This window comes from Saccopteryx leptura, chromosome 5, assembly GCF_036850995.1.
Source record: "Saccopteryx leptura isolate mSacLep1 chromosome 5, mSacLep1_pri_phased_curated, whole genome shotgun sequence".
Classification (NCBI taxonomy): Eukaryota; Metazoa; Chordata; class Mammalia; order Chiroptera; family Emballonuridae; genus Saccopteryx; species Saccopteryx leptura.
Genome location: NC_089507.1, coordinates 128493162 through 128507519, shown reverse-complemented (window position 1 = coordinate 128507519; position 14358 = coordinate 128493162). Strand labels below are relative to the sequence as shown.

The 14358-nt window shown below is 36.7% G+C and overlaps 1 protein-coding gene across 2 annotated transcripts in view; it reads left to right on the top strand.

The window, feature by feature from the left end:
* Positions 1 to 14358, top strand: part of PLXDC2 (plexin domain containing 2) — a 527178-nt gene that overhangs the window by 243999 nt on the left and 268821 nt on the right. For both annotated transcript variants that reach the window (XM_066384654.1, XM_066384653.1), the window contains one exon: positions 12937 to 13083. In XM_066384654.1, the coding sequence (XP_066240751.1) occupies positions 12937 to 13083 (147 nt within the window). The remainder of the gene's footprint in view (positions 1 to 12936; positions 13084 to 14358) is intronic.

The window sequence follows — 14358 nt, the reverse complement described above, 5'->3', positions numbered from 1 at the left end:
GTTCGAAATTCCGGGGTTGTCCAGTCAAGGCACATATGAGAAGCAACTACTATAAGCTGATGCTTCCCACTCTACCCACCCCCCTTCTCTCTCTTCTCTCCCCAAAATCAATAAATAAAATTAAAAAATATTAAAAGTTTAAAAAAATATTTTAAAAAATAAATCACTAAAATGGAATTAAATTTTTTCCTCGAAGGCTTATGGAACTGACTGTGTCCTTGGGACTATAGGTAGCTTATATTGGTTTAGAATGGAGATATCTGAGTACTGGCATACTCTCAATATATTGCAGGTTTCAGGAGAGCAAGGATTATATTATAAGCATCTTTTGCCCTTCACAGCACTGAGCTCAAGTTCTTCCATGATGCACATTATTAATGCATCATAAATACTTGTTAGCTTGAATGAGTGACACTTAAAAGAAATGGTTGTAAATAAACAGACCAATTTTATGGCATCATCCAGCATTAGACTGTAGTCTCTTGAAAATTTGACCTGCATCTATTTTTCTTGGAGTCTTTCCAGCTATTTCTTAAGAAAGGGAAAGCTAGTAACAGTGATGCTCCCCTGTATGATTTTTGTAAGCCAGAAGCAAAGAAAACATGTTTCTCAGTCTGCACTGAAATAAAATCTTTTCTATCTTATAATTTTTTTGCAAGATATAAATGCCAGCCTTGTAGATCTGAAAGAGATTCATTCAGCAAAATCAGCAAAACTATATTATGAAAAAAGCTGTTAGACTCGAGCATTGGTAATTTTAAAACAAAACTAATGGCTGTGCCTTATTTTTTTTGTCTTTATTTATGACTCATGAAACTAAGGCAGTCTCTCACCCTTTGCCCTGTCCTTTTTGACCTCTGCAGAGAGTTGACAACAATATTTTCCTTTTTTAAAGATGTGTTCCTAAAAGAATTTAACTTTTTTTTTTTGTATTTTTTTGTATTTTTCCGAAGCTGGAAACGGGGAGAGACAGTCAGACAGACTCCTGCATGCACCTGACCGGGATCCACCCGGCATGCCCACCAGGGGGCGACGCTCTGCCCACCATGGGGTGATGCTCTGCCCCTCCAGGGCGTCACTCTGTTGCAACCAGAGCCACTCTAGCGCCTGGGGCAGAGGCCAAGGAGCCATCCCCAGTGCCCGGGCCATCTTTGCTCCAATGGAGCCTCGCTGCGGGAGGGGAAGAGAGAGACAGAGAGGAAGGAGAGGGGGAGGGGTGGAGAAGCAAATGGGCGCGTCTCCTGTGTGCCCTGGCCGGGAATCGAACCCAGGACTTCTGCACGCCAGGCCGACGCTCTACCACTGAGCCAACCGGCCAGGGCCAGAATTTAACATCTGAAATGGGCATTTGAATTTTTATTCAGAAAGCAGTAGGAAGCCTTACAATGTTAAAAACATCTCTTTGCCCCAATGAAAGCACCTTTACAGAGTTTTTTTAATTGAAGCTACCCCAAGGGTGTTGTCGGAACTGATTCTCGGTGAAGTGGAAATGGTACAGCACCTCTTGGAGGACAGAGAAGCCCCACATTTAAACTCAGCAAACAGCTCACCCACTCATGAACAGAAAATTGGGATGTCAAGGTGGGTTAAAAATGGCCAAAATTTTCTACAATTCTTCCCATAAAGTGATAAAATCTACCTTCCCACCCCTGAATTTAGGCCTAACCTCGTGACTTGTTCTCATCAAATGAATGGAACAGAAGTCAAGTTATGCAACTTATGAGCAATATCCCCAGAGGACTTGCAGCTTCCAATCTTACTCTCTTGGATTCTATCATCTTGTAAATAAGCCCAATCAGGCCTCTATGAGAAGCAGATGGCACATGAAGATAGAGACCCTAAATGTGTAACCAATACTACTTGGCACCAGCCAATCCCCAGCTAACATGCAGACTGGCTGACAACGTGGAACCGTGAATGCTCAGCTGAGCCCAGTCTACCTCCACAGAATCCTGAATGGTCAAAATGCAGAATCCTGGTGGTCGTTTCAAGCCATCAAGAGCTTGGGTTGTTTGTATATGAACTACTTCTTCCTTGGTGTTAAGAAGAATCCACCATGGTGACAATCTATCTAAGAGATAATAAAGCCAAAGAAACTAGCTTTGAGAAATGTAAAGAAGCTCTAACATCAACAAATATATATTGAATGTCTAGCATATAGATGTCTAATCCCTCGCAGTGAACCCAAAAGAGAGGAAGAAATTTTTTAAATGAATGTGAGGGGAGAGGTAACTTTATAAAAAGTCTGATGATAAAAAATGTTATAAAGGAAATTGAAGCAGGCTGAGAGTTAAAGCATGAGAGAGCAGGGAGGATCAGTCCAGGTGCATACACGGCAGGTGCACAGTGTGGTGTATCAATGGGACGACAAGAAAACTAACATGGTTGGTTCAGACTGTTTGATAGATGGTGAAGTTTAGGAGATGGCCGTGTTTGTCTTACAAACACAGTGTTTGTAAGAACTTTGACTTTATTCTAAGTGTGATGGGGAGGCTGATTGGAGGAAGAGAGCAATATGATAAGATTTCTGCTTTAAAATAATTACTTTTAAAAGGATCACTCTAGTCTGTGGAAAATAAAGTATCGGGAACCAAGAGGAAAAGCAGGGGCCCAGTGAGGGGACTATTGCAAAAGGCCTGATAAATAGCCTCATGGAAACAATTTGACCAAATCTAATTTTTTTGAGGTCCTAAAAATTCCCATACTTAAAAGATATTATGTAAGTAGAAAGAGCACAGACGGAAGTTATACAGAACTGTTTTTATATCCCTGAGATTTAAGTAATGTCTATGCAACATATTTTGTATTTCTGAGCTTTAAATACTTTGTGATTCATTGATTGTGATTAGAATTAAATGCATAATGCATGTGTCAAGCTGAGAAACGGGTAATTGTGGCCACTCGTAAGTGATGGCCACACTTATTTACCAGTTCTCATAAATATGTGAACAACTATTTACTTAATTTTAAGTAAAGGACTCAAACTAAGACCAACCACCAGTGGTAGATGGTAGGCTAGAGCAAATGAATTTAATATGGTGATAATGTTGAACTCTCATATCACTATATTTGAGGAGAATTTATAGCTCAATAAATGTAAGTACCATAAAAATATATATCTGAAATTGCTTCTTGTTATATGCAATATTTATGTCAATAAAACAAAAGTAGTATCTAATAGCATTTATAGTTTCAACATATATTCACATACATGTTTATCTCAAGGGCTTAACCAGTATTGTGACATGGCTCCTTTTGTTCTATCTTTCATTTCATAGTCTTGAAAATAGAGGCTAAAAAGTTAACTTTATTTGAAAAATTTTATTTAGAAATGTAAATTATATTGGATTCTGATTCTAAGTATAAGTGACATCAAACCTCCTTTTGCAAAATTTTATTCACAGCTTGTCTATTGCTTATTAAGCACTGACTGACTTAGCGATAAATTTTTGAGGCTATGGTAAGTTATAAGAAAAGTAAAAATGACAGAAGAAAAGTTTCATTCTTTGATAGTAAAGAAGTGTAAAAATGTAAAAAAACCAACAATGCTGACTAATTAAAAATATATTAACCTGTCACTTGAAATACCAGGCTGGGTAGTTTTGCGATTATAATAGTTACCTTAGAAGTGAGAAAGTTGGCCAAATGATTACCAGTTGGTAGGAGAAAACCATCAAACTTTTTCACAAAAGTTGGTTATTTAAAAATTCTCAACTGAATTATAATTTTTATTTATTTATTTATTTTTAAAAGACTTTATCCCATTTTTTTTTCAGAGAGGAGAGAGAAAGAGAGGGCAAAGGGGAGAGAGAGAAAGAGAGAGAGAGAGAAAGGGGAGGAGCAGGAGCATCAACTCCCATATGTGCCTTGACCCAGGCAAGCCCAGGGTTTCAAACCGGTGACCTCAGTGTTCCAGGTCAATGCTCTAACCCACTGCGCCACCACAGGTCAGGCTGAGTTATAATTTTTAAAAGTTGCTTCTATGTAACTTTGTACGATAAGTAAATTTTTTCTATGATCTTTAAAAATAACTTCTTTTTTTTTTTTCTAAGAAATAAGCCAAGGTAGAGAACTGTGTGGATTTTCTAAAAGTCCTTCTATATTAGAAAGCTTGAATGACAATTTGGATTAGTACTAGAAAATGATATGAATTTTCAAAGATAATAAATCTAGGACTTTTTTACAAATCCAAACTTAATTAAGAAACTATCTGTATATGCTATGAATTTAATAGTGTTCTCCCCAAATTCATGTGTTGAATGAAGCCCCATGTTTGGACATAGTTCCATTAGGAAATATTTAAGGTTAATTGAGGTAAAAAAGGTGGGGCCCTAATCCAGAGGGTTTGATGTCCCAATAAGAGGAGAGGGTGACATGAGAACGTCCTGTCTCCACTATGTGAGGACCTGTCAAAAAATGTAGCCATCTACAAGCCAGGATGTGAGCTCTCACTTAAAACCAAATCAGCCAGAACCTGGATCTTAGATTTTCCATCCTCCAGGACTGTGAGGAATGAATTTGTTTGTTAAGCCACATAGTTGAGGTTATTTTGTTCTGGCAGCTGAGCTAACTATGAGTATGGATATAGTATCCAAGCTTTGGCCCTATTATGGATGCTAAATCTAGAACAAAATATCTATGCTTTGAAATCATGACGGTCTTTTTTGATCATCAGAGCATTGAGACCCTCCACACAACTGTTTTTTTTCAGTTGATTAGAAACATACATTATACCAAGATTTATAGAGAAATTCAGTGACCCTGTAAGCACACATTCACCCACCACAATATACAAAGGTGGGGAAAAGTAGGCTTACAGCTGTTCATAAAGAAAAATATATACAAGAATAAAGTCTGTATTTCATGTGCTCACAACTGTAAACCTACTTTTGCCCACCCTTTTGTTGTGCATTTGAAAAATAGTGCACATGTATGCCAGACCCATGATATTTTCAGTTTTCACGGATGAAGCATATCATTCTCAACAATTGTTACCCCCACCCGCCCTCACATCAAGCCTGTGAATTTTGCCTCCAATCTTGGGGCCAATCTATGGCTTATTAACAGGGATGATTAAGTACCTATTGAAATGAAACTACGTATATCGTACTGGTACCATAATTAGGTACCTGTACTGGCTCTTCTAACTGCACACTTTTATTTCTTTGGGTGAGTATCAAATAGAGCAGAGTTTTCTGTCTCATGGTTAGCAATTGCCCGATTTGTCTTGTGGCTTTAGTATGCCGGAGCCTTAGTTGAATGGCAATTTAAGGGCCAACCTAATTCAGCTGCTTCCTATACAGCTTGAAGTCCAGAACTTATAAGGAGGCAAACACTGTACTTCTAAGCAAATCTTCTTTCAGCTATATCATTTTAATGCCAGTTTTGTGTTTTAATAGAAATCTCATGTATAGTTTAAATATTTTAATCATACATGTTTTGCTAGGATTTTAGAGTTTTCAAAGATCCTTTGTAAGTTGGCAGTGCACCCTTTACTGACCCGTTTTTGGAGATGACTTACTTGTATTTATATATGGTAAACTGAAATGTTAATAATTCACTCAAAGCTGCTTCAGAATTTTTCTCTGGCCTCTTCTTTCTCACCAATCTAAGCCTGGAAATAATCTCCTATGGTCATTCTTGCAAAGGTTAAAGGTTTCTACTGGGGGTGGATAAGAGCATATAATCTATCCAAATGGGAAATAGATTCTGCTTCATTTGGTAAATGAGTCAACATAAACACATATTACCACATCTCAAAGTGCCTGGAGATACAGGCAATCACTTAACTCAACTGTAGAGCCTTGGCTTTGTTATTATTCTGAAAGATCACAAATAAGTATGTTGTGCCTCTTTGGCCATGCAGTATACCTCCCTGCAGAGCATGAGAGACAACCTCCTCTGTGAGAGAAATTGTTGCTAGAAAAACCAAAACTGTTTTATAATGGTAATATTGCTGGAATCCCAAATTGTATGTGTTGCACAGTAATCTGACCTCACAAAAATCTCTCTCTCTCTCTCTCTCTCTCTCTGACACACACACACACACACACACACACACACACACACACACACACACACTCAACTAATCTTACATTCTTGGAGGCCACTTAATTAAACTCTTGTGAAGAATTAATAAAATTAGTCATGCCTACTAAGAGTCATAGACAAACTACAGGGGACTAGACCAATATGCAAATAGGTCAAGTATGTAAAAATCCTTAGAGAAATGTGAAGGTGTGTGTGAAAGGTGAACATAATGAGAACTGGTGAAATAATCTGAGATAAATAATAAGACATAGAGAAATTGATTAAAAAATTTCTGGTCCATTCACTTACTACATTCTATGAAATTGTTCTTATCTGAGAAGGTACTGCTGTAGGGCTCGCTGATGTATATGGAAGGCTACCCTATGGTGCTGAGATTGTGTGGGGGACATTTAATAACCCTTTCTATGCTGTTTTTAGGCTTTTCAATTGTGTTTAATTACATTGTTTCCTATTGGCTTCATTGGCAACCCAGTGAAAGAAAGCTAAATACTATTCTTTGCTTTTTATTAATAAAGACGCTCATAACCTAAGTATCTGCCCTCATCACAATCCCTCTAAGTCACTTTCTTATGTCGGTAGGAAAAGTGAGGGCTCTCACCTCTTTACTTTTAGTGTCCTCCATGCCTCCTGGTACCCTCATGCCTCACCCCACTGGGAGCACCGCCCATGCCCCTGGGCTGCCCCTACAGGGCTTGGACTCAGGCCTTTCTCGTGTGCTCTGACCTCTGGCAGAAGAGGATTGATGTGCGCAGGGAAAGTCGCACTTGTAACCCACTGAAACAAACTGAATGAATAACTGACCTCAGTAAAGTGACAGACTTACTGTGATGAATATTGTGAGAATGAGCGATCTGAAACCACAGCTCTTTTCTCTTCTGCCAGGCCTTACATGTCACCTGTCCTCTGCCCTCAGCTTTGTCAGAATGTAGCTATGTCGCCAGCCTACTGCTGCTTTTTGAGATCCTTGAAAACATGTCCTAGAAATAAGCCAGCATTTGTATGTGTTAGAATTTATATATATATATATATATATGGCCTTTATACTAAAATTACAGCTTGGTTGGGTAAAAAATTCTTAAGTCACAATTTCCTTCTGTCAGATTGTACAGATATTGATTCTACTGGATATTATGAAGAAGGGTCAGACTATCCAAGGTGTTTTCCTCCTTACAGACAACTTCATTTGTCTTTCTAGATGCTTATAAGAACATTTAAAAAAAATCTGTGCAAAATCTCACCAGGAAATTCCTTGGTACTTAAAATTCTATTGTAAATTTTCATGGAACATGGTGTACCAGTGTAAGTCTTTATCTCAGAAAAAATTGTTTTAATATTTAAGAGAATATTCTTATGCCAACTATATATATATATATATATATATCTCCTTTTCCTATTATTTGTGTAATTGTCTTGTCTCAGACATGTATTTCGTTCTTCTTTTTCATTTTACTTCACGTATGTCTCTCAGGCCGTCTCTGTGTCCTCACGAGCCGTCTCTGTGTCCTCACCAGTCACTTTGTCAGCTCTCTTCTGCTCATGTTTCCCCTGAGTTCATCTCGGTACTTTTTTCTAGAATACTGCTAGCTCGCTCTTTCTCTCTTTTTTTCTATTTCATAATGTCCTTTGGTTTCTTATATTAACATATTTTTTTTTACATCACAGAAAACTATTTTTAACTCTTTCTGAGGGGTTTAATACCCTAAAATAGCTTTACCTTTAAATGCACTGTATATAGGTCTTATGAAATGACTTATATAAGAAGTGATTTATATAATGTATTTGGTATATATTAATATCAGGCAGGAACAATTGAAATTGTAGTATTTATATATTATGAAATGACCTTTGTGAGAGATAAGCAATTGATCCAGTGCTAAATAACTTTACCTAACAACTTTGCTTGTTTTATGTATCCATATATCTCCAGTGACGTTTACACAATATATTCTTGGTATTTTTTTTCTTACTGTGCAATGAAATAAAATTGGAATTCAAATGCTACTATTGCATAAGGCAGTGTGAAGCATTCATAAAAATTGTCTATCATAAAATCAACTTAACCCCATGACAGAAAGAAGGCAGTGTTTGGGTGAGAAATGGCATGCGCTGCTGCAGGTTGCAGAGGGTCAGGGCACAGTTAGGCTGACTCTGCTCTCCGTTGTTGGTGTCTGCCCTCTGTTTATAGTGCTCATTTCCCAGCCTGTTTGGGAAGCATGGATTTATAGGATTTATAGTTACCAACTGTGCCATCTACTTTCAGAAACAGTTGGTTTCCTAAATGAATTGGCAACTAGGCATATCACAGTAGTATTTTGTTTTATTTTCTGTGGTGTTAGGAATAGTCTGCTTTTGAGAAGAAAAGGAAAATCTTTGTGCCTAAAGTGGCTTTTGACAACTCTTTAAGTGTCATTATGCCTATAAAGGACAGATGTGGTCTGAATAATTTAGTAGTGCTAAAATGTCACATTTTTAAGACAGCTATTTTATGGCTTTCCTGAACAACTGAGCCCAAAGCTTCTCCTTGGAAGTTAATAACTTATGTCTCTAAATGCCTAGATCAAAAATAAATTGTCTTCCTCTTTGAGTAAAAGTTGCCATGGCAATAGGAAATCTTGGTCTATTATGGAAGTTAAACACAAGCTCTAGTTTTAGCTTTTCAATGTATTTAAAGATGTGATACTGTTCTGGGCAACATAGATTTAAGATAAAGGTGTATTTTCACATACCCATGTTAGCAATTGTAATTAGGCAGCATGTATATTTTTGCCCATAATTCATTATTTAAACATAATGATATTTTTATTTTATATAAAAGTTAACTTCAAGACTATGTCTTGATTAATTACAGATTAATTAAGGGTTAAGGGAAATACCAAAGTCATTTTAAATATATTGATTGCAAAATTATATTGAACTCTGTAGTGAAAGTCTGCACTTTTATAGAGACTATCTACTTGGTAATAATATTGGGACTTGGCAGCAGCATAGAATCTGTTACATAATTCACCTAAAGACTACCTTTCTGATCTTAGTGTTGCTGGACTCTATAATAATTCTAAAAATTAAAATTAAAACTAAAGATAATTACAATTCTTACTTAAACTCATTGACAATTTTCTTCAAAACCCCCTGTGGGTCAAATAAGTTTGCAAATATGATGCATATGTTTTCTCACTTATAGTTTGCATTGGGTGTGGGGGATACTCTGTAAACAGGCAGAGTCATTATAGCCTAAGGCAGGGGTCTCAAACTCGCGGCCCGCGGCCCGCCCACTAATTTTGTGTGGCCCGCAGACTGGCCCGCAGACTAATCCACGAAGTTTGATTAGTCTGCGGGCCGCACAAAATTGGTGGGCGGGCCGCGGGCCGGGAGTTTGAGACCCCTGGCCTAAGGCTTAGTTTTAAGACTAAGCCTTTCCTAGGTTGGGGTGATGCACTCTCATGAGGAATCCCATTATGCCTCAGATAAGTGACTTTGTATCAGAGACTTCCTTGTTTGTATATTGGATTAAAGGTTTTGATTTCTACACTATAAAATGGGGCAGACCAGGAACTTGCTCTCTCTCAGTTCCTGAGATTAGCATTAGAGGAGAGAGCAGAGAAAGGAGAGCAGAGAAAGACCACATGGAGGAGAGGAGAAGCAGCCAAGATGGCGGAGTGCTGAAGGAGAAGCCAGTTACTGCAGAGTTTGTGCAGAGAGAAGGAGATGGGGAACAGAGGTGAATAAGGCTGGTGAGGTTAGAAAACTTTGATTCTAGGAAAACTAGGATAAGTCTGTGGCTCTGGGAGCCCTGAATGGAAATGGAAGTGTTTTCCCACTGTGTGTATTTCTCGCCAGCCAGCTGCAAGCTAGGATAAAGATGATGGCCCACCAGTTCTTGGCTCCGTTGTTTCATTACCGTCTGTCTGAATCAAATGCGAACCTGCATTTGATTTGGACCAGGCGGTTGTGATGGTGGCCGTGGCTACTGGCTTTACACCCCCATTTTATAGGATTCACTGAAAAATTAAATGATCATTATTATTTGTTAGACTTGATGATTTCTGGCAGGTTAGATTTACATTTTCATTTCTGATATGTGATTAGCTAGAATACTAGAATGAATGGGAGATGTTTGTTATCCTGATGTACAAATCTCTAAACTGGTTTGCCTTATTCAATGTTGCCGAAGTTGAGGCTCTTTTGATTGCAAGTTAGTTAAACTTGTTTGTCAGGATTCTTTTTGGTTGACAGTTACCCAACTTAACGTGTTTTAACAATGAAAGAGATTTAATAGTTTATCTAAGTGAACACACTTTTGAGAGTAGGTCACACTTATAAGCACTTGATCAGGGATCTGGATATTTCTTTGCAGGGCTTATTGTAGGCTCTTCTCTATATTTGTTATAACTTCAGACAGGGTTTCCTCAAGGCAGCGAAAGGGTGGCAATAGTTGCAAGTCTCACACCCACACCTCTCAGCAGTCAGAAAAAGGGAAACTTCCTTCCTTGGCATTTACAGATACCTCACTCATTGATATTTCTTATCATGTTTGTGTGCTCCTGATACCCAGCAGCTCCTAGGGCCATATGAGTGACATATGCAGAGGGACTTGTGCCCAATGTCAAGGAGGACACCTTCTTCAGATGTTTCCAGTGGTAAAGCACCAGACAACAGAGAGGATTGGAACAGCATTTGGAGACACAACCACATGCTCCTTACTATCGTAGAACCCACACCATCAGTATATTAATCGTCTGGAAGGGAGAGCTGGAAAACTCTAAAATAGCAAATCTCTCCTGGGCTGCAATGGAATCTTATTCCTGCTTCTTTCTCCTTCTGTCTCCTTTCTATGTAGAATTTTCTTACCTATCTCATGGCTGTATACCCAATTTGTATGCGATACAGAGTTTAGTTGGAGGTTTACATATGATTATTATTTTTTTTAATCTTACTGTTAACATGTAATCACTGTTCTCAATATTTACACTTAAAGTCATATTTTTTCTTTTAGTCATGTGGCAAAATCTATTTAGGATATTCTTTTTCTTTCTTTATGTAGTCAGTTTTTTATATCTATCTAGCCTTGTGAAAATGTACCTGGGATTCTTGTTTTGACAGGATTTTAAGAATAATTATACTTTATTGAATTAGCATTACTAATAAATGCCTTAGACAAAAATTATATACCAAACATTATTATTCAGATTATTGACCCACAATTCAATAACCATTATTCTTACATATACCTGAATATTTTAAAATATATTCTACCTAGTGGACTCCTCAAATTGATATGTGCAATTACATTTCATAATTAAAAATTAATTGTAATTTTAACTAGTCAAAAATCATTACTTTTCTGGGTATTCCTTAGCAAAATTGCCTTTTAAAACATTTAAATCTTTTCATTGAATTAGAAACATGAAAAATAAAGGTTCTGTGACAGGCCCCATAGAGATGTCAATAATGAGAATCAAATAAAAGTAGAATTTACCAACCAGAGTATAGAGGAAAAATGTCCTATCTCCATTTCTAGGACCATTAACTGAAAACAGGCTTTAATATAACACCAGATTTAAAGAAGAGAAGTTTGAATTTGTTGTCAATAGTAATTATAGTTTAGGTTTTCAGTAAATATTTCCAAAAGTGATATTTTCTTTGGTCAACAATTAGAGTCATCCCTTATGTTACTGTAGAAAAAAAAAAAGATTATATACAAAGTGTATCTTTTCTTCTAAGTTTTGTTTATTTAGTAATTTCTTCTACAGAGACTTATTAACTTTATATTTTAAAAATCTAATTCGCATCCCTTAAAGGTTATTTAATTCTGACTATTTTGAAGAATGGTAGGTAACATTTCTAATTTCATAGTATCAAGTTTTTGTTGGTATTTTAAGAATTTTAGTCCTGGCCGGTGTCTCAGTGGATAAAGTGTTTGCCCAGCATATAACGACTGGAGTTCGATTCCCCATCAGGGTACCCTGGAGAAGTGACCATCCTCTTCTTCCCCCTCCCGATTCCCCCTTCTCCTTCTTCCTCTCCTGCAGCCAGTGGCTCAGTTGGTTCGAGCATGGCCCTAGGCACCAAGGATAGCTCAGTAGATCTGAGCACATCAACCTCAGGTACTAAAAATAGCTCGGTACTCGAGTATCAGCCCCAGACAGGGTTGCCAGGTGGATCCTGGTCAGGGTGAATGTGGGAGTCTGCCTTAGTATCTCCTCTCCTCTTACCTAAAAAAAGATTATAAAAATTAAAAAAATTTTAGAGTCAATGTCTATTCTTTTTTTTATGAACTACTTTTTTCTTTTTAATGGAACTCTGTCTATAACTGTAAATTACATAATTGGATTTATAGTGACTTAAATGCTTCTTTTTCCCCCAGCTTCATTGAGACATAATTGACATGTAACATTGTATAAGTTTAAGGCATATAACATGTTGATTTGGTACATTAATATATTGCAGAATGATTACCAACATAGCATTAGCTAACACTGACAGACATCCTCATATCACATAATTGTCAGTTCTTTCTTGTGAAGAGAACATTTAAAATCTACTCTCTTAGAAACTTTCAAGTATATAATATAGTATTATATTATATACTACATAATTTGGTATTATATACTATATAGTATAGTCACCATGCTGTACAGGAGATCCCCAGAACTTACTCATTTATAGCTAAAGGTTTCTGCCCTTTGACTAGCATCTCTCCATTTTCCTGAAACCCCAGCCCTGGTAACCATCTTTCTACTCTCTGTTTTTACGAGTTCAGCTTTTTAGATCTCACATATAAGAGCATACAGTACTTCTTATTCTCTGACTGATTTCACTTAGCATAATGCGCTCAAAGCTCATTCATGCTCTGTTCTTGATGTGCGGTTTTCTCTATTGTGACAGGAGGACACAGATCACAATTACTACATATCTCGGATATATGGTCCCTCTGATTCTGCTAGCCGAGATTTGTGGGTGAACATAGACCAAATGGAAAAGGACAAAGTGAAGATTCATGGAATACTGTCCAATACTCATCGACAAGCTGCAGTAAGTGCTGTGACATTTTGGATTTCTTTTTTTCTGCTGTGAAAAAAATTTGGCTTTAATTGACATATCAACATTTTCGTTGTGATCACTTTTCAAGTATATTTAGTTTTGCAATCATAATTTAAATTAATAATTGCATATAAGATATTATAGAAAATAAAAAAATTATTTTGAGAAACCACCATTAATTTAGCTATTAATTAATTAAATAAATTAACAATTAATTTTCCTAGTGAGAGGATGGGTTGTGTATTCAAAGTAGAGATAGATCTTGGATGATTTTCAGTTTTCTTGTAATCCATGAGATTAGAAAATATATGTTTTAAATTACGTTAATTTAGTATCTTCCATTTTACTTGGGTTTCTTAACTTTTGGTTTGAAAAAGATTTAACCAGAAACATTTATGATTCAGATATCATCTGTAGATTAATTTATGGATATAAGTGAAAAAGTTTGGTATCAAGGAAAAAAAAGAAAACTAGAAGGCTTCAAACGTGTTTTAAGCCTGAGTTCATTATCTACCAGCTGTAGTTTCTTAAACCAGTACTATAACTATTCTGAGGCATGGTTTAAACATCTGTATGGTGGGGATGACAGAGGAAGTAATATCGGCCTCACCTCACATGGTTGTTGCTATCCTCCTATTCTGCTGGTGAAGCTGAATGCTCATATGGATTAGCTTTTCAATTTTCACAACCATCCTATGGTTTCAATGTTATTACCATCCAGGCATTGCAGATAAGAGAACGAAGTCTTGAAAAACTAAGTAACCTACTAAGAAACTTGAGCTAGTAAGTGATGAAACTGGGATACTAACCTAGGCAGTCAAGCCCTCACTCAAAATACGTGTGTGTAAAATTTATCACACTTAGTTCTCAGCAGTTATTAGTAATCACTTTCTGATAAGTGCCTGTACTAACATTTTTAAAGTTATTTAGTTTTGTCATTATAAACAATAGCAGTGAGCTTACCATTAATGAGGTGATATCTTGTTCAGTTTAGTATGACCTCAAGTGAAAACAAGCAACTTTAGCCTTTCAAGTGCTATGCCACTATTGATATAAAAACTCAGTGGCTTCAGTGATTTAAAAAGGCATAAATTTGATAAATGTAAAATATCAAAAATTTTGGCCACAACTTTTATTGTATATATGTAGACTTTCCTATTTTAAGAGGTCAACTTCTAAAAGTTAAAATGGAAAAAATTATAATTCACCATGGTGATTTATTCAATTTTCAATGCAGAACTTGTGTTTTCTGAGGCAGAAAAGCAA